General features: G+C 45.6%; 1 protein-coding gene across 9 annotated transcripts in view; it reads left to right on the top strand.

Annotated features, from left to right (window-relative positions):
- Positions 1-19,575, top strand: part of HELZ (helicase with zinc finger) — a 2,743,493-nt gene that overhangs the window by 89,488 nt on the left and 2,634,430 nt on the right. For all 9 annotated transcript variants that reach the window (XM_069655034.1, XM_069655036.1, XM_069655035.1 and 6 more), the window contains exon 2: positions 13,731-13,958. In XM_069655034.1, coding sequence (XP_069511135.1) covers positions 13,749-13,958 — 210 coding nt within the window. In that variant the 5' untranslated portion in view covers positions 13,731-13,748. The remainder of the gene's footprint in view (positions 1-13,730; positions 13,959-19,575) is intronic.

Raw genomic sequence — 19,575 nt, forward strand, 5'->3', positions numbered from 1 at the left:
ATCTACTGGTGCGAACTGCCTTTGATAGTGGGGGTGGGATGGATGGGCCGGGAGGCGTGCAGACAGGGCACCGGAACAATGCTGAATGGAGACACACTTGATTCACTTAAAAACTGAAACAACCATTGATGAAAAATATGTTGCGTTTTATTTGGTTTCTTATTTTGATGGCAAAATAATACTAGACATTGTAAAGATCTGGTTGCAGCTCAGCGAGGGGAAAATCCCCTGTACTGACCACTGTCGCTGGGGAAGGTTTGTCTAATGGCGCCAACGACGCAGGTGGGTATTACTCGTCGAACGCGGTGTCCAAGCCTCCCATGAAGCCACCATGTGTACGAACGATAGGCCACCAGCAGGTACCGCCTTTGAAAGGGAAAGAATCAATCTGTTTTTAAATGACCAAGATAAGTGTATTAAACCTTAGTTGTCAATGACAATTCTTGTATGCAATGGCATTTTTCCCATGAAAAATGCTAACTAGACACTAGAGAATTGCAAGACTAAACGGATATGACAATGATATCTTGAGGTTACGAGAATATAGGGGACAACCAAGAAATAGTAGTGGCCTAACTGACATCACAACCATACTACTCTTACTTGTTACTTGGATTACGAGGGCGAACTGTTGCGTGAAGTTTGTGCATAAGCACCATCAAAATCCTCAACACGGACCGTGTGAGACAGACTGCCGTGAAGTCTGGCATCTCGGTAACGCATTGCGGCTGTGGATTGCCTTGCGATATGTAGGACAAGCATCCAGAGTTTTCTTGGCAGCACAGTTCTGCACTTTGGTTGGCATTAGCGTGCACCGATTGCAGGTACAGCAGGTGGAAACACCGTCCATGCGACTAGGCCCAGGCTCTTCATCTGTTGAAACGTCTGCCCAACTGTTGTCCAAATCCCCATCGTCTACAGAGCTTGCTCTTTCCAGTAATTCCTCCTTGGAATACTCGGGCTCGTACAGGTAGGGCATTATTGTTGCCATTGTGTGGTAAAGAAACGAAAAGAATGTATAGCGGTCGTACTGGTATCTGTTCACACGGGCTACAAGCAACAAAGGTAGCAGACCAGAGCACAGAAACGAGTCACAGAATACTCAAAGAAATACAGCGAGAGGAATGGAAAAGAAAATCTGCTGTTGTGTGTTGTGAAACGCTCGGTTTATACTTGTCGGGGAAAGAGGCTTCCTGCCGTTTCCATGAGGCGCAGAGAATGTTGACACGAGACGTGCTTTAGCGTTGTGAAATGGGCGATACGCGTCTAGTGATGTCAGGCTCGGGTGGGGGATATGATTTAGTGCCGCAAACGCAGGTCACCCAGGGCGATGCAGCAAGTGATAGGATTATCACAAAATGGCCACGCCCTGCTGCCTGATTTTGCTTGTGGTCATGAGACAAAAACTCAGGTAAGGTGCATAGGAAATGTTTGTACGATCGATCGAATTATGGTTAAAAGCACACGGCCGACCCATAGGGACAATATTTTTTGACCAAACCATTCCTTTAAGGATAACATAGACACTCTTGCCCCAGCCTTGGCTGATCTCTGCAATCTATTTTGCCACTGGAGTTTTCCCAACTTCACTCAAGAACTCCCTTGTGTACCCTCTGCTCAAGAAACCCTCTTCCAACCCCTCCATTCTGGCAAACTACTGCCCTATCTCTGGGCAAACTGCTGCCTCCGTTCCTGGATAAACTACTGCCGCCATTCCTGGGCAAACTCATGGAGAAGTTGGCTATCTCTCAGCTTACCCTCCACACTGAATCTGCTGGCTGCTTCCACGACCATTAGTCTGGCTTTAGAGCATCCAGAGGCACAAACTGCTCTTCTGAACACCTGTGAAAACTTGCTCTCAAATCCTGACATTAACACTCCCTCTGTCCTCATTCTTCTTGACCTCTCCTCTGCCTTTGACACGGTAAACCATAACATCATGATCACACGTCTCCAGGACACCCTGGAAATCACAGGTCAGGCTCTGGCATGGTTAACCTCCTTCCTTTCCAACTGTTCATCCCAGGTGGAACTCTGCTCCTTTCTCTCTTCACTCCTTCAACCTGTGGCATTCCCCCGGGTTCTAACCCATCCCCCTGGTTCTTCAATGTGTACATGGCTGCGCTGGCAAGTGTGATTGCCTTCTTAATCTCGAACTTCCAGTGTTATGCGGATGACACGCTACTCTCCTTTAGGCTACCCTCAGCCACCCCCTCTTCCTCACTTCTATCTGACTGGCTCTCCGCAATTCAGTCATGGTGTGCTGCAAATGACCTCTGCCTCAACGCCAGTAAGACTGAGCTAGTTTGCTTTGGGACTCCTGCTTTCCCCACTCTCACTCTGGCTGGCTTCCCTTGGCCCTTGCCCTCACCCACCTGCGAAGCAAAAAACCTTGGGGTCATCTTCGACTCCACTCTCTCCTTCTCTGCTATTTTGGACATCTCTAAAAAGTCCAACTACCAGCTACACCTCATAGATACTCTTCCTTTTCTCACCTTCCCCCAGCGGCTCACTGTCTCCAGAGCCCTGGTTATCTCAAGGCTGGACTACTGCAACATCCTCTTTCTCAACCTCCCTGCTTCTGCTCTGCACCCTCTGCAACTCATCCAGAACAGAACCGCAAGGCATATCCTTGGCCTCAAGCCCAGGTACTGCATCTCTCGGGTGCTGAAATCCCTCCACTGGCCTCCCTGTGGCTGCAAGGATCAAGTTCAAGGCCCTCTGCATTGTCCACAAGGCTTTCTGCGGCCAGCAACCTACCTATCTGCAACAATGCCTACCTAAATACTGTCCTTCCCGAGCCTGCCACTCATCTACCTCCAACCTTCTGCGAGTGAGCCGGTTCTCCAAGCAGAGATTAGGAGGGAGATCTTTATCCTCTGCAGGGGCCTCCCTTTGGAATAGCCTCCCTGCCGATCTCCGTCTTGAGTCGAATCATTCATCTTCTCCTCTTCCTTCTCTCTCCCGTCTCTCTCCCTCTACACTGCTAACCTCTCCCTCTGCTCTATCCCTCTCACTCTCCTCTTCTGCACAGCTTGCTGACTGGCCGCCTAGTGTACCTCAGAGTCGCACAGGTCCCGGGCAGCCTCGCCAGTCCTCTCGCACTTGCCTCCGGCCCTTGCACTTGCCTCACTGTTACTGCACTTGATCAGTGACCAATGAGAGTGGCATTTCTCAGCATTTACACACAGCTTCTGACTGACTAGGCTCACTTGTCCCCCCCCCCCCCTCAAAAACCCACCCCTGCACTTGTCCCCCTCTCCCACACCTGTCTGGCACGTTCTGAATGTACCATGCTTTGAAGACCGTCTATCTGTATTTCCCTTGTCTCCCCTCCTTTCATGGTTGCGCCTTGAAACACTTGTGTATAGGCGCATTACACATGAACAATACATTAAATAAATTAAAGCTCTCCATATATGTCCCATTTTTCAGGTGCTGAGCTAAGTGCTTCAGCAGCGTGTTGTTGGTTGAATATGAGGCTTCGACAGTCAAGTTGTTGGATACATCTGATCCTTTGAGAACATTTTCTACTGGATCGGACTGACTTGCATCTTCAGAATAGATTTGGATGAGCACATGTCTCTGGCTTGGCTTTCAAGCGCATGTGAGGGCACTGTGTCGTGCTAAAAAACACATATTGGGCCACTGTGTAGGCCATGTGTCTGCTGCTCTCTAGATGAAAAAGACTGAAATCTTTAATAGGTTTTCTCCGTCAAGCAGGTGCAGAAATGTTCTAAAAATAATAGGAATATTGTTCGGTGGATGCCTCTTTCGATTTTTTGGTATTGTCGGACCCTCAGGGTTCATTGATACGGGGATCCTTAGTCCGAATACTCTGACTCTGTGCAATCTTGTCAGGTATGACCTAGCACCTAACAAGCTTGCACAACTCCAAGAACCAAGGGGAGGTATTAGACGCAGCCCCAACCACATGGACCTCTGTCTTCTTCCCCATTCAAGCAGAGCCAATTGCTGCCCTTCCAGCTGTAGATCGCCTGCAGACCGGACCGGCAACAAGCCACGGGTGTAAAGGGGCAGGTTAAGACGCACCACTTGCTTTGTGGTATTTGCAACCTGCACCACCTTGCTTTTGTCCCATTCAAAACATTCTCTGTTTGCTTTATCTCTGCAGCATTAAGATACTTATTCAATCATACTTTTGTGTTGCTTTAATTATGTACCGTATGCCATAATGCTTTTAGTTCATTCGGTATTCAAAAGGGTGTATTTGGAACTTGCATACGTTACTCACTCACTTGGATATTCACAATAAGTATTCTCCCTTATGTAACTCAGGGTTTTCTCTTGCATTGATGCTGCATTCGGTTTCGGGTTTCTCAAGACTTATCAACAGTCTTTCTATATGTTCCCATCATGTATTAGATTTAGCATAGAGCTCTGCCCCGCCTAGACCACTAGTTTTCCCCACTGGTCTGGCAGGCTCACCGGTCTTTTCAGTGTTCCGTTTTCAGTACGCAAACCTTTTCTTAATGCAGCTTCTGCTGTTTATGCTCCGTGGCAATCCAGCGGCCTCTCCCACCTGTTATACGGCTCTCCGTACACTTGCTAGCCTTCTCTCTGTGGGCGGAGTAGCGTTCTCTGGGCAGGTGAGCGGCTTGATCCTTCGAAGCGGGTGCTTTGCGTCTGGCCCACGCAGGGCTCCTTCTGCTCTCGCCCACCGTCTGCTCCCTGTCTCCGCTGTGCCTCGCCAAGTGTCACAGCCTCCAGGTTGCACGCTAGTTCCTTTCACACAGCTCGGCACAGTTCCTGCTCCCCCTTTTGCCCCCCCCCCAGCAGGTTTAATCTCCTCCTTTAACGGTCTGTGCGCTATTATACTCAAGAGGATTATTAAATGTCCTCAGGTGTTGGTAATTTGGTCCAATTGCCTGGCTATAGTAGATCTTTATTCGGCTGGTGCCTCCCTCTGGAACAGCCTCCCTTAAACTTGAGGAGAACCATCTCTGGTTCTGGAAGCACCTCAAAACCTTTCTCTTTGCTTCTGCTTTCTCTCCTCCACACCTCTGCTGACCTCCTGGCTGAAACCTGAACCACACTGGCTACCTGGACACCCTCTGATCTCGGGTCCAGGTCCCTCCCCTGCCAGCGTCTCACACCTGCACTGCCCACCTGGCAAACCCTGCACTCACGGACTGTTTCTGTATCCCTACAGTCCCCCTACCAGCCCCAGGCACCTGTTGTCCGCACTTACCCATGCACTTGCCACATGCTGGCCGTTACATATTGTTATCATCTTGTACTGCACTGTCCCTGCCCCTACCCACGCACTTGTGCGAACTGAATGACAGCTGGACTAGTAGGATCGTTGTCTGTCCTCCCTCTGTTCCCCTCCCTTGCCTCGTCGCGCCTTGAAGCACTTGTGCCTAGGCGCGTTATAAATGCCATATCCTATCATAAAGGGACATGCCTGATCTATTACAATACTCTGCAGGCCTCGACTTCATATCAGTACTAGAGTGGTGAAATGACCTACCAGTGTTCATCGCTCTTAGTTGCTTCTTCCTCGTGCCAATAGCATAGTGTTAAATCGTGATGAAAGGTGTCATAATAGCCCATAAAGGCTGTGGGAGGGTTAGACTGATCTTCATAAGGGAAAGAGGATACCATATCTCCTTTTTAACACTCCTCTCTTTTACGCTCCTTCTATGGCTTCTGGATTTATAATATTTCCTGATGTCACCCTGGTCAGAGAAAAAGGAGTAACCACATCCCATAAGCACGCCTGGGATTTCGTGTTCATAATGGAATAGAAAGGGGAATACCTCGTCTCTGCCGAGGATGGACCCTCCACCCAGGTGATCGATCCTTCCTTGCTTCTTCACCCCCATGGTCTGGATCCAAAAGCGATGGACCATCCCTGGCCACCTGAGAATAGAACCCATGCGGAGTAGATGTGAGGATGTTCTCTGGTTAATCATACTTGGTTGTTTAGACTTTCGCACCCACAGCTGCAAACACTTGATTACGTGCTAACCACTTTGGTAAAATTATGGGACTCTATACTGAATCCGCATTGCAAACTAAATACCTATTACAAATCATTGATCTACCATTGAACTAGTGATCAGAACACTTTCCTGCTGAGACCATTGACTTAGCTATACTTCTCAGGAAGAAGTTGCATTAAACAAAACCAATTGTAATCTAAGTGGGATTGAAACTAATGCTTCAACCAGGTTGACAAATGAAGAGGACAAACTTGGTAAGAAGAAACCACTCCCAGCTATTATTGATTGATCCACTACACCCATTTCTAGTACTGGCAAAAATAAGAATAGACCTAAGCCACCATTGCCTGTTCATCCCTATAATAAGACCAAACAAATGTTGGCAATGGCAACAGTTTGGGCTTGTATTTAGGCATGGGACAGGCACTTGCCAAACAGTGCCATAGTGGTATTGACTGGCTATTGATGGTAGCACATGCACACTGGTGTGGTTACATAGGCATTTAACTGCAGTGCCTGGTAAATGCCTAATACTTATACACAAGCCAAAACTGCTGGCTTTGCCAGGACACTTAAGTGAAGGACGCGCATAGTACTTGGAGTGGCTGAAGCCAGACCTGATTAAGATATTTTTATTAGACCAGTAGCATGTTTAAGTCATTAACTCTCATAAGACTGCTATCAAAAAAACACTGGCAGGCACTTTGAGTGTAAAGTTTGATGCGAAGGCTTCATTAAAGTGAGTTCAAAGAGTTCCCATGAGGAGGTGGTATGGGCGGGCACAGGGAGGCACTGGGTGGGAATGGCCATAAGGATTAGCATGGCCTTGGGCAGTCAATGTGTGGGTAAATAACCAAACAACACCTACAAGCGTTATCCCTCCTCACAATTGCCATGTCTGCCTGCAATTGTTTGGCTTATAAGTGGTGCTAAACTTGCACTTAATAGCCCAAACTATAAAAGGAAGAATACAAATCAAGGGCTTAACAATGTAATCTTTTGATTGTGAAAATCGACCTGGTACTGGTAAGTAATGCCCCATACTCTCTGAAAACAAATACTTTAGGGTTGAGCAAGACCATGAAAAAAGCTTCCATAAATTTGCGTATAATCGAAGGCCATAAACCTAATGATAGTCAATGATCTATAACAAACAAAAATAGTTGCTCTGAATATATATATATATATATATATATATATGTATATGTATATGTGTATATATATTTATTTGTTACACTGCCTGCGGTAGCGGGCGTGGTAGGTATGGTTAAGTTGCTAAACTCCTAGGAAGAGCACTTTTTGGGCGGCTTATAACTTCACTCCCCCTTGACGAATCCTTAACAAATTTTGCAAAAAAAGTATATGGGCCTATTAGAAAAAAGATTTGCTCACGCCTACAGCCCAAACCGGTGGACGAATTTTCACAAAATTAGCAGCAGGAGCGGTGGCTTAGTCCTGAAAGCGTGCTTTTGAATTTTTTTTCCTTTTTAAAACGACCAAAAAGTAGGTCCAAAAAAAAAGTGATATCTCTGCGGATCCATTTCCCTGTTAATGAGTACGCGGACAGGCATTCGATTGGCCTGCTGGGTGCTGTGATGTCTGCAGACATCGGATGCACCCACTGATTGGATGGTGAAAAGCGTGAAGTGCGTCAGATTTTTGGAAATGCCCGCCATGTTGGATTCACGGACATCCGCCAGTGTCTGCAGACACCATGGTAGAAACAAAAAAACACAGCATTGCACTTGTCAAACTTACCAAACAATATCTGTGGAGGTGAGGGGTGATGAGGATGGGATGGGATATGGCTTTAAGAAGACAAAGTGTTTTTCACCCCAAAAGTCTGCAAACAGTCCGGCTGTTCGGGGACATCTGTGCCGATTTCTGCATTACAGGGTTGGTGTAAAGCAGTTCTTGGATGGCTTATTGGCGCCGCTCAATGAAGCTGCATGAAATTTGGGAATTTTATTCTAGACTGGATTCTGAATGGTTTTGGAAAGTGTGGAGCTGTGTTGTCAATAGCGATCAAATTTAGAGGGGGGGTCCCCATAATATTGTAAAGGCTTATAAATGTGGTGCCATTTGACGAATGTGCGGAAAAGTTTGCAAAAAGATTTAAAATCTAGATATACAAGTTTTTGTAAAGTTTGGTATTTTCTCAATAGGGGGATAAATTGGAGGGGGGGTCTCAACATTTTTAGATGGCTTTTAACTTTGTTGCCGTTTGACGAATGTGGACAAAAGTTTTCAGAAAGATTATAGACCCAACCTTCAATGTTTGTGTAAAGACTTAATGGATGTTGTCTAATGGAGGCTGTTATGACTATTGTATGTACATACATTTTGACACTTAGAAAAAATAAAACGTGGGTGGATTTCAAGCAAACTCATATAAGGAGCATTGGCAAGGACCTTAAAGCATGCATTTGCAAATGTGCCTGTCATAATGTAGGTACAAAAAAATAGTGATATACCTTTGGTGACTGAAGTTATAGCCTGTGGCCATGGGCAGTCTGGCTACTGGCCATGACCGCGAGGGATGAAAAATGGGGCTAAAGCGGTAATGTCCACCCGGGGTTTGGCAATGTGTTGAAGTTATTAGAAAGTGGGATAGGTTTGAAAGGGAAAAATGAATGTGCACGTTGTAATATGGTCATAAGGTTCTGTCTTCGGCCTTCTACAGGCTGCCATGGAAAGGGAAGAGGGGCTCTGTACGGAGCCCCGCTTTCCCTTTCTATGGTGGCCATCTTGGGAAAGGACTTTCCTTTGGCGTCCCGGTGTAGGAAGAAAACGTCTATTTTTTTTATCACCCCGGGTTCTCGCTTTGGGAACAGGGGTGCTTATGGCCTTTATCCCTCATTGCAGCGGCTGCAATGGAGGATAATGGTCTGGAGCCCTCGTTCGTTATTTATAACGCGCTGAAGCCTGCAGGCATCGGGGAGCATGCAGACACGCTTCGCTTGGGTCGATAACTTGGGCTGCCGGCCGTTTTCCCCCATTCCAGTTCCTGTAACGGGGGGATGAACGCCACATTATTCCCATTAGCCCAACACAAAATGCTAATGCAAATGTTGGAAAAACGTATTGAGTCTATGTACTTTTCTGAGAAACGTAAAGTAGATGGAGTCTATAAGATTTTATTTTAGTTCTATTTTTTTAACTTTGAAAGGTGGTTCCTAAAGGAACCTTTCTTTTGTTATTTTGAAATGAGTGAAGAGACACCAAGCACTAATATGGAGGGGCAGGTGGACTAGGGAAGATGTTGTGGGTATGTTACTTCAAAGGTAGTGGGCAGTGTTTCTCATGCTCCTTGATTACACCGTCAAAAGCACTTCGAAATTGCTTCCTCCTGCAGAGTGGTTTGTTGCATTATATACAGAGGACTGTTGTCTTCCAAAGCTATGGATCAACAGCCTCTTTTATTGCTTGCAAGGTAGCCTACTTCTGAGGGACACAAAATCCCACCAGCTATGTGGTTACAGTATTGGTTGAGGAAGATGATGTGGAGGAAGACAGCCTACTACATACTAAGAAAGGAACAATCTTTCTGAGAGCATTGCGGTAGTTGGATTTCGTGTGGTGGCGCATTGAGGTGGTCCCGTAGGAGTAATGTCCAGGTAGTCCACGACTGAGTACAAAGTTGCATTCAGTGCATTTCTCTTTTGTAGTTTTAGCCTTTGGTACATTCCCAACAGTGGTCAAGAACTGCCACCAATGATTCTCTCTGGGTGCTAGAGGTAGGCACTTCCTCTACCTCATCTGCTTGGTCCTCTTCATTGTCTTTGGAAATATTGCGCTTTTTGATGTTGTGTGGATCCTCCAGCTGGTGGTGGTGGAAGGTCTTGGGGAGGAGAGATGAAATAGCTGATGAAATATTTAAGATAAATAGCAGTTGTGCTACTATTCCTCAAAGTATGTGCTTTGTACTAGATTGTTAATGGATAATGAGTAAGAATAGGTGTAGGAGCTGTGCAAGGGTACATTTTGACCTTGAAAGTTCCTAGATCAGTAGAAAATGCAGTTCCGAACTATCCTCGAAGCAAGGACGCGAATGCGAAGTGCAAACGTGTTCATGGACGCGTCGTCCTGCCGCGCACGAGCGCATGGTGATGTGGCACTGTCCGGAAGGTCTGCAATGACATCAGACGTTCGTGGACGTTGTCGGAAGCAAAAACAGTGGAAAAAGTATGTGTTACAACTTTGTAATTTGGACAAAAAAATTGGCTGTATTGGGGCAAGTATGATATTAGTAAGTTGTTGGAAAATAGCATGCACTGGTAAAAACCAATGAAATTCTCTGGAAAAAACTTTGTTAAAGGGATGTTATGGTTACAGGTTAAATCGAAAAACCTCAGAAATTTGCCAGTTAGGGTAAGCTAAGCAACTATAATTTGTGCCACCACTGCGCTTCTAAGACTGACACTGATGACATCAAAAATGTCATTGATGATATCACTGATGACATCACATGTGAAATTTTATTTTGATAAAGTCCCTACAAGGGGTTGTTTATAATGTTGGAAACAAGATGTCAGTGGTGATTGTGTAATGTTAAACATGTAATAACTAGCCAACAATTAAAGACTTAATACACACTTGTGCTAGTACAAACAATACATATGAAGACCCACAATGCATTTAAAACGGAGGCACATACAGGGAAACTAAAGTAAGGAAGGAAGAAAGAAACCACATCATCATCAAAATGTTAATAGCATTAAAGTTTATTTTCATATATACAAATAAATTGTGTGTTTGAGGCCTGCCTATTTCCCCATGTACATGCACCATGAGCTGAGACCAAACCCCAAGGAAAGTACTTTAAGAACATATGACCAGGTTAACGTCTAGATCTACAGCACCTTTTGAATTTTAATATTCTGACTGTCGGTGCACAAAACCACCTGGCCTAGATAGGTCAGTGATCAAAAACAAGTGGGCCAGATATGTGATGTCATCAATGACATTTGTGATGTCATCTTTGTCCTGGGTATTAGTCTTAGCAGTGCACAGTGGTGGTGCGAGTTATGGTTGCTTAGCGTACCATAACTGGCAAATTTAAGTTTTTCGGCTGACTACCTGCATTTACTTACTACAGCAACCAGAATTCCCTGAGGCCACAATTGTTATTAACCAGCAACACCTGAATAGACTGCCTCCCTGAAGATTGCAAGAGACATGAAAGCGCTTGGAAGAGAAGATCAACTGGACTGTGGCTGGTACACCATGCTGGGAACAAGAGTGCACCCCTCACCCCTTTTCTTCCAAAAAAATAAATATATATAGTATAAATCACAGCCCTACTGACGAGGGGACCCATTCTTCAAACTTGCAGAAATTACTGTGACGAATCTGGACTAATTGTCCCTTCTCCCCAAAGTGGAGCCACCCCCTTTGAGACTAGATAGATGAGCCCACTCAGCAAGACCCTCCCTAGTCTGGTCTTGTCAGTTAACAGGCCCACCACAGCGTCCGTGTGGTTGTGCCACCAGTTGAGACGGTCGCCTTACTGTCCCAGTCTCCTCCTTGGCTTCTTTCTGTTCACGACACAAGCCTTTCCGCTCCATGCGAACGGTGGCTCTGCCCCTCCAGCATGTCCTGTCAGAGGCTCCCGTCTGCAAAGGTGTTACTTAAAATTAAAGCACCACTTCACTTGCTCTGCAAAACTTATCTTGAACCAATAGGATTTGACGACTTTGTAATATATGGAGTATCGAAAACCTGACACAGGCAGTTCTAAAATTCCCATGAACTACTGGTCTTTGAACTCAATATCTCAGTGCATCGTCTCTTCCTTCTTAACGCTCTCAATCTTTCTCTTCCTCCTTTCACCTCGGCTCCTCTGTCCGTCATGTGTGGCGTTCCACAGGTGTCTGCTTTTCCCCCCCTCAAAAAAAAAAAAAATCTCCCTCTAGTTAAACTTATCCACTCATTTGGTTTTCGGTGTTACTCTTACACGCTGAGTGTTGTCTTGCTTGTCTTTAGGCCATCCTTGCGTGGATGGATAGTAACTGGCTCTGTCTTAATGTTGAGAAGACCGAGGTCCTGGTGGTTGGTACTCCACCTGATTCTTCTCCTTGGTCCGCAGCATTCTGGCCGGATGAGCTTGGCCCTCTGCCACCTCACTATGCCACGGTTAAAGATCTCTGTGTCAAGCTATCGGCATCTTTGATGGGTGACCAGGTTAGTGCAGTATGTATGTCTGTCCAGTTCAAACTTTGCATCCTGCGTAAGGTTCTCCAATATCTTCTGCAGAACCTTCGTCCTTTGGCTGTCTTGTCTTTGGTCTCTGGCTCTATCGATTATTGCAATGCTCTTTATCTTGGGCAACCAGCGCATCTTTTTCAGCACCTACAAATTGTGCAAAACTTGTCGCTGTTGGGGCCTCTCGGCTCTCCTTTGTGTCGGCCATTCTTCGCGCTTTGTATTGGCTTCCAGTGGCCAAGCGGGTCAAGTTTAAGGCAATGTGCCTGGTCCATCAGGCCTTTTACAATGCAGGCTGGAATACCTACAAAAGTTCAAGCAGTATAGTCCCTCCTGCGCTTTGCGCTCTGCTACAGCCTGCTGTATTACTGTGCCATGTATTAAGCACTCATGTCTGTGGGGATGTCTTTTTCTATAGCCGCTGCTTTGCTGTAGAACAGTTTGCCTCCCACCATCCGTTCAATCTGTAACAATCTTTCATTCCGGCGTGCTGTTAATACGCTTCTGTTTTCTGCCTAATTTCTTTTTTTTCTCACATTGCTGCTTCTCTCGCTTTGTTATAGCGCCATAATGCTCCAGTTGGTGATGGTTTGCGCTATATAAATTCCCATAACATCTCTGTCCTTAATAACCTAAGAAGACCTGGATAACATCTGCCACAGTATGATGTCTGGAAACGAATGCTATGTAATCTATTGTGTCATAGGTTTTTGCTAAGATGATGACAAAATTTAAATTACTTTGAACTGTTTTAAATACGATTTAGCTATGTTAATGATCAGATTTAGACACAACATATGCTCTATTAATGAGGTGTAATGTAAGTGAATATATTAACATATTCGGTATGATCTACTGGACGAGGTTGCAGTCATAAAATGTTATTTTATTGGTCTGTATTGACTTGTGTGCAACCTTTTATCCAAGTGTATCATAATTTTCTTAATTGTATGATTTTCTTAACTATGTTAAATAGTTAAGCATAATAAAAAATTAAAAACTGGTGTTTCATTCGGCAATACATGGTTTACTTGTGAACTGTAGTTTCCATAATTGTGTAGGTTTTTTTAACATCTTATGTGCCTTCTTCAAATCATATAGCACAACTGTATCTTTCCTCTATGTGGCAAGTACTTTGAGGCTGCCGCTCAGAACACATCCGCACAGCAGTGCATGCAATATGGGGCTCTTTTTGTATTTGTGTTATAGATTGTATTTTTATTCTGTTTTTTTGGTAAGGAATATTTGCCTCATTTTAAACAGTAAAATAGACCAGTTCTTGGTTTACTCCTTTGCCTGTGAGCAGTATTTTACAACAAACAAGACATTTTCTTAATATGTCTATGTACTGGAAACGCACTTGGATGTACAAAATGTGCAGAGGAACTTCCCGACATTGGGTACCTGAGAATTTCAGTAGCGTGTTCATTTTATTTTGTTAAAGCATAATCATTTTTAAAATGATTTCAAGTAGTTAAAAGCAAAATATTGTTAATGCCACATAGCCATTGCTAGACATTCTTGGCGATAACCACTTCTTTTTCTATTGATTTTTAGGATTTCTGTCCCTAAGTCATGGCAGACAGAAGACCAGAGAATTTATGTGAACAAGCATGTGAGTCATTCAGACAGCAAGATTATGAAGTGGCACTGAAGCATTGCACGGAAACACTCCTTTCCCTCAGCCAATATGCCTCCAGTAATTCCACAGAGGCTTGTCAGGCCGAAATTGACCGTATCAAAATTGAATCTCTGCTTTACAGAATTGCCTCATTGTTACAACTTGTAAGTTTAAATCTTCTATGTCGATTTCTAGAAACTTTAATCTGGTCTTTTTATGGTAATAGCAGCCAATATTATTATGTAGGTTTTCCAGAATGATTGTTGTGATTACTTGGTTGATGGACTTTTCACACTGTCCATCCGCCACAAACTTGTATTGCTAGTAACTGCATCTGTACAGGTTGAGAAACTGCTGCAATGATTTTTCACTGAACCAAAAATTTCGGTGGCAGCTTTCAGACTGTTCCTTCTCCATATTCTGAAATCAAAGCGTGAATTAAACTGCTAGAAGGCTAGACTTGCTTTTAATATGCGACTTGAGCTTAATGGCTCACAGCTCTGAGACCTAAATGTATCCACCATGTACAACCATTTCCAACCCTAAAAACCAACACTAGCCTACCTCGCTCGGCTCGCGATGTTGCCTTATTTATTCTCCTTGTTCTGCATACTGGCCATTGTAATGGATGGTGTGGGTATTTCGACAATGAGGGTTGCATGATTCTCTGTTAAAATTCAATTAGATGTTACAACTCAGGACCAACACTTTTATCATTTCTTTACAACGCCACAAAGCAGATGTTCCACCCCATATCTGGTATTTCCAGGGGCTATGCCCACCCACCATCATGAGGTTTGGTACAGCCCAGGTCATTGGTTATTTCTAAAATAGTTTATTGTTGCATTTCACTGAAATGTCAGTGCCTTCAGTCACACCATTTTGTCACATGGTTGGCTCAGAGAAGCATAATAATTTCCACCAACTAATGGCACCAAATTAAAACAATACAAAATCAAAAGAAACGCATGAGATGTGTTATGATATCATGATAAAATGTGTTAATTATAAGGCGCCTGTACACAAGACCAGGAAGGGGAAACCAGGGAGGACAAAAAAAGATCTTACTAGGCCTCGTCATTCAGATCGCACAAATGCGGGGAATAGGGAAGGGGAGAAGTGCCAGAGGTAGGGTTGCAGCTATATAGACCCTTAGGTGCTGGGGATCCCAGAGGCAGTGCGAGGTCACTCGACATGCAGGAGCCTGGGCTCATGATCAACATCTGACCCTCCTCCCCCACTCCACCCATGCCTCAGCACTTCTATTCCTATGTCTGCCCCACTCCAGTCTACAGATCGTGGTCCTGGATCCATGTTCGATCCAATTGAACAATTGTAAAGGGAGTCTAGTTATTCTAATACTTGGGACTTCACCCTTTAAACAGCCCTACCCTTTCTGGTATACTCCACTTGAGAAAGGACTAACCACTATTAATGTTAGAACCTGTTTCTGATTTGAAACCCATCAGTTTTCGTGGCTGCCCAAGGCTACATATGGAGTGTGTGTGTGTGTGTTGAAATTTTGCTCAAGTGTAACCGAACGTTTCCGTGGTTAGATAAACACTTAGTTTGTAACTTGTGTCTTCCAAAAGACCACGTCGAAACGTCTTGTTGAGCGTGCAGGCTCTTCAAGCCAAAGACGTTAAAGGGTCGCTCCATGAAACGCTTGGCCCACTACGCCAGGCAACTCGAGGCCATGGAAGTAGAGGGAACCTTTAGCGATGGCATGGACGCCGTACTTTCGGACGGCGGGGGCAACGGAGTAGTGTCAGCTACTCAAGCTCAGGGCCCCGAACCTGTAGGACAGGCCGGGGGCCATGTTGTGGGGACTACACCCGGCAGCGACAGCGCTACAAAAACACACACCACCAAGCACATAAGCCCTAGTCGAGACTTGACACATGAGTTGAGTACTCTACAATGTTCGACACCCAGAGAAAGGTCCGCCAAGTCCCGGTCCTATGGGCAATTTCGATCAAGATCGCCGCACGACGGGCTCCAACCAAAACTCCCTCCAAAGGTCGATCGTCCGCGGACGAGACCTCAGCACCCACATCCCAAATTCAATGCTCAGCATTGGATAAGGTTTCGGGCCCCAAAAAGTCTGTAAAACAATCCTGTGGGCTGCAGGGTGGGGGATGAGGGGGGGTGACATCACAAAAAGACCTAAAAACGCCTCGTAAGGACAAAAGCCCTCCTAGGGTGAAGACACTGTAGAAGGAAAAGCCTGAACCATCCAAGCCCATAGAAAAACCTAAGGATACTAGGCCTAAAGTGGTACCTCCCACTGATAAGGACCTAGGACTTTCCTCTCAATCTGTGGTGATCCCAAGTTCCAAAGAATGGTCTTCCCAAGATATTGACAGAGTAATGCGAAGAATGACCTTTATGGCCAATTTTTACGAGGAAAAACCCAATTACTTTCAGAGTTTCCACTCCACTCCTCCCACTTCTGCCCCTTCTGTTTCTCAAGCATCTACCTTACCTACTCAACCCCCTTCTAAGAGGTCTTGCTCTACTGTTCCCTTAAAAAGTACTGTCATAGTTATCTATGAGCCTGAATCCGACCAAGAAGATCTCTCCTTTATGGAGGCATCTGACCCTCAATTTATTGAGTAGGATACAGATGAACCTTTTTATGGGGATGTACTCTATAGATTCTCCTCTTAATTAAGACTCTCCAGTTGTCGATTTCCCCCGTTGATAATTGACCCCTCCTCAATGAAGTATTAGCCAAGGCGGCTGAACACTTTCAGATTGACACACAGGAGGTATAGGAGGATAAAGACTTACCAGAACAAATTCTTGGGGACAGAAAGACAGTGGGCCAGTTTATCCCGCTACTAAAATCGGTGCAATGCAGAATACACCCTTCCTTAGAAGCCCTGAATTTCACACAGGGCCGTTAACCCACGCGCAGAGAAGTTAGTCAGGCTGGCCCCCTCATACCCTTCATATATTACAGGGCAACTAAAACTAGACTCCTCAGTTGTTACCACAACTAGAAAGCGAGCAGTCACACCCCTTGCTTCCTCCGATGCTCCACCGGATAAAGATAGCAAAAAGATCAATGCCATGGGCAGAAAGGTTGCCTCCTCTGCGGCGTATCAAACCAGGATAGCTAACAACGCAACCCTCTTGGTTAGTTATAACTGCCACAAGTGGGAGGAAATATCTGCTCTGCTTTCATCTGCCCCAGAGCCACACAAATCCCAACTAGCTTAGGTGGCAGCAGATGGAAGAGCCGGATCTACCTGTCTCCTTAAATCAAATTTTGATGTGGCAGACCATGCCGGAAGAGTAATTGCAGAAGGGACCGTTATTAAAAGGCATGCATGGCTGCGCCAGTCAGGCTTTAGGCCGGAAACACGGGCCACGCTAATAAACATGCCAGTGGAACGTGCTCTTCGGTAAGGCCGTTGAAGTTGCACTTAAAACAGCAAAGGACGAGTAAGACGCACTAAAATCTTTAGGTCAACTCACTTACAAGTCTACTGGACAGAGAGGTAATGGGTAATTTTCGCCGTTTTTGAGGCCAAAAATTCCCAACGAGGATCCAGCTACAATTGGGGCCAAGGCTCCTCCTGGGGGACCAATCGAGGCCAATCCTTCCAAAGCTATCCCAGAGGACCACGCAGAGGTCGTGGTCTGGGCAGAGGCCCTGTTCGAGGTGGCACTCCAGCTGAAAGCAAGTGACATTCCGCTCCAGGTGCCCTCCCATGCGTCTCCAGTAGGAGGCTGCATTTCCAACTTCACCCACACATGGGAGGGAATCACCTCGGGCAGATGGGTGCTGTCCACAATAGCGGGGGCTACTGTATAGAACTACTTCAACATCCTCACAACCACCCCCCACAACAGAAAATCCACTCAGAAGAACATCAGCAGATCCTTCTAGAAGAGATAACTGCACTTCTATTAAAGGATGCCATAGGAGTGGTCCCGGCCAGTCAGCTAACGGGGGTATTTATTCAACTTACTTCCTTGAGCCAAAGAAAGATTTAACCATGCGCCCTGTATTAGATTTGCACCCTGCAAACAAGTATGTCAAGCCACAACATTTCTGCATGACTACGCTACAAGAGCTAATCCTTCCATTAAAAAAGGGGATTACATGGCAACACTGGATATGAAAGATGCCTAATGTTCATATTTCAATGTTCCCAGCGCACAGAAGATTCTTGCGTTTCAAGATAGTGAACAAGCACTACCAATTCAAAGTGCTGCCCTTTGGAATAGCCTCAGCTACAAGGGTATTCACAAAAGTACTGGCGGTGGTGGCAGCGCACCTGCGCAGGGAGGCAATCCCAGTGTACCCTTACCTGGACGACTGGCCCATAACGGAGGAATCACCTCTGATTTGCAGACAAAACATTCAAAGAACAATCAACCTCCTCTTAAAATTGGGCTTCTCCATCAATGAGAAAAAAAATCAAGCCTAGTGCCAAGCACGTCAAAACAGTTCCGAGGTGCTGTCCTAAACAAATAGGAAGGATTGGTCTTTCCTTCAGAGGAAAGAGTAAAAAATGTCTTACTGCAAAAAACACATTATCAGGTCGGCCGCCAGGTAAGGGTGCACAAAGTAAAGTTTAATAGGCATGATTGCATCTTGCTTTTACCTGGTTCCTCACGCCTGCGCATGGGTCCCATACAGGAGTCGTTGGCGAAACAGTGGTCTCAGGCAAGTGGTCAGTGGGAGGATCTAGTGGTTGTTTTTCGCCAACACTTGTACAAAATCTTCGCTGGTGGACAAGGGAAAACTTAATGAAAGGAAACCCTTTCTACGACCCAGAGATACAGGCAGTTGTCACAACGGACGCCTCACTGGCAGGGTGTGGGGTTCACTACCTTCACCACACAGCTCAGGGTCTGTGGTCTCACACTCCAGCTCAGAACCACATCAATCTGCTGGACCTCTGGCAGTATTCAAAGCCCTTCAGCATTCAAACCCCATTTGACAAACCTGTCCGTGCAGATCCTAACAAACAGCACTACAGCAATGTTTTATATCAACAAACCGGGGGGTACACTTTCTCCAAATCTGTCCAGACTTGCACAGAGAATCTAGAGATGGGCACTCAGACGGAAAATGTTCCTGTTACCACAACATGTTCCAGGGGAACTCCACGCTTTAGCAGACTCGTTAAGCAGAGATCCCTCACCAGAGGAACACGAGTGGCGTCTACACGAAGGAGTTGTAGGTAACCTCTTCTCTCATTGGGGTTGCCCAACTATAGACTTATTTGCCACAAGCGAAAACAGTCAATGCCCAGACTTCGCGTCCAGGTTCCCCCAGCCAGGCTCCAAAGGGAACGCCCTAAGGATGAGCTGGTCAGGGAAATGGCTTACGCTTCGCCCGATCCGCCCCCACACCCCAACTCCTCCCATGAGGAAGGTGGTGAACAAGTTACATAAGGAACCAATGTTACTTATCCTAGTTGCTCCTATGTGGGCAAGACAACCATAGTATCCACATCTGCGCAAACTGTCTATGTGCGATCCCATCAAACTCCTGTGCCAGTACAAGCGACTCACCCAACGAAGGACTGACAGTGCACCCACAGCCACACACTATGAACTTGGCAACATGGCTCCTGACGTCAGAGTTCGGGCATCTCCATCTACCCCAGAGATGCATGAATATCTTGAAAGAATCAAGAAAACCAAACACTAGGCACTGTTACTTTGACAAATGGAGAAGATTTGTAATTTGATGCCAGGCTAAACAAATCAACCCCATAGAATGTACTCCATCCCACATTCTAGCGTATATGTTCCATT

This window comes from Ambystoma mexicanum, chromosome 3q (assembly GCF_040938575.1).
Source record: "Ambystoma mexicanum isolate Mex_15411 chromosome 3q, UKY_AmexF1_1, whole genome shotgun sequence".
NCBI classification, from domain to species: domain Eukaryota; kingdom Metazoa; phylum Chordata; class Amphibia; order Caudata; family Ambystomatidae; genus Ambystoma; species Ambystoma mexicanum.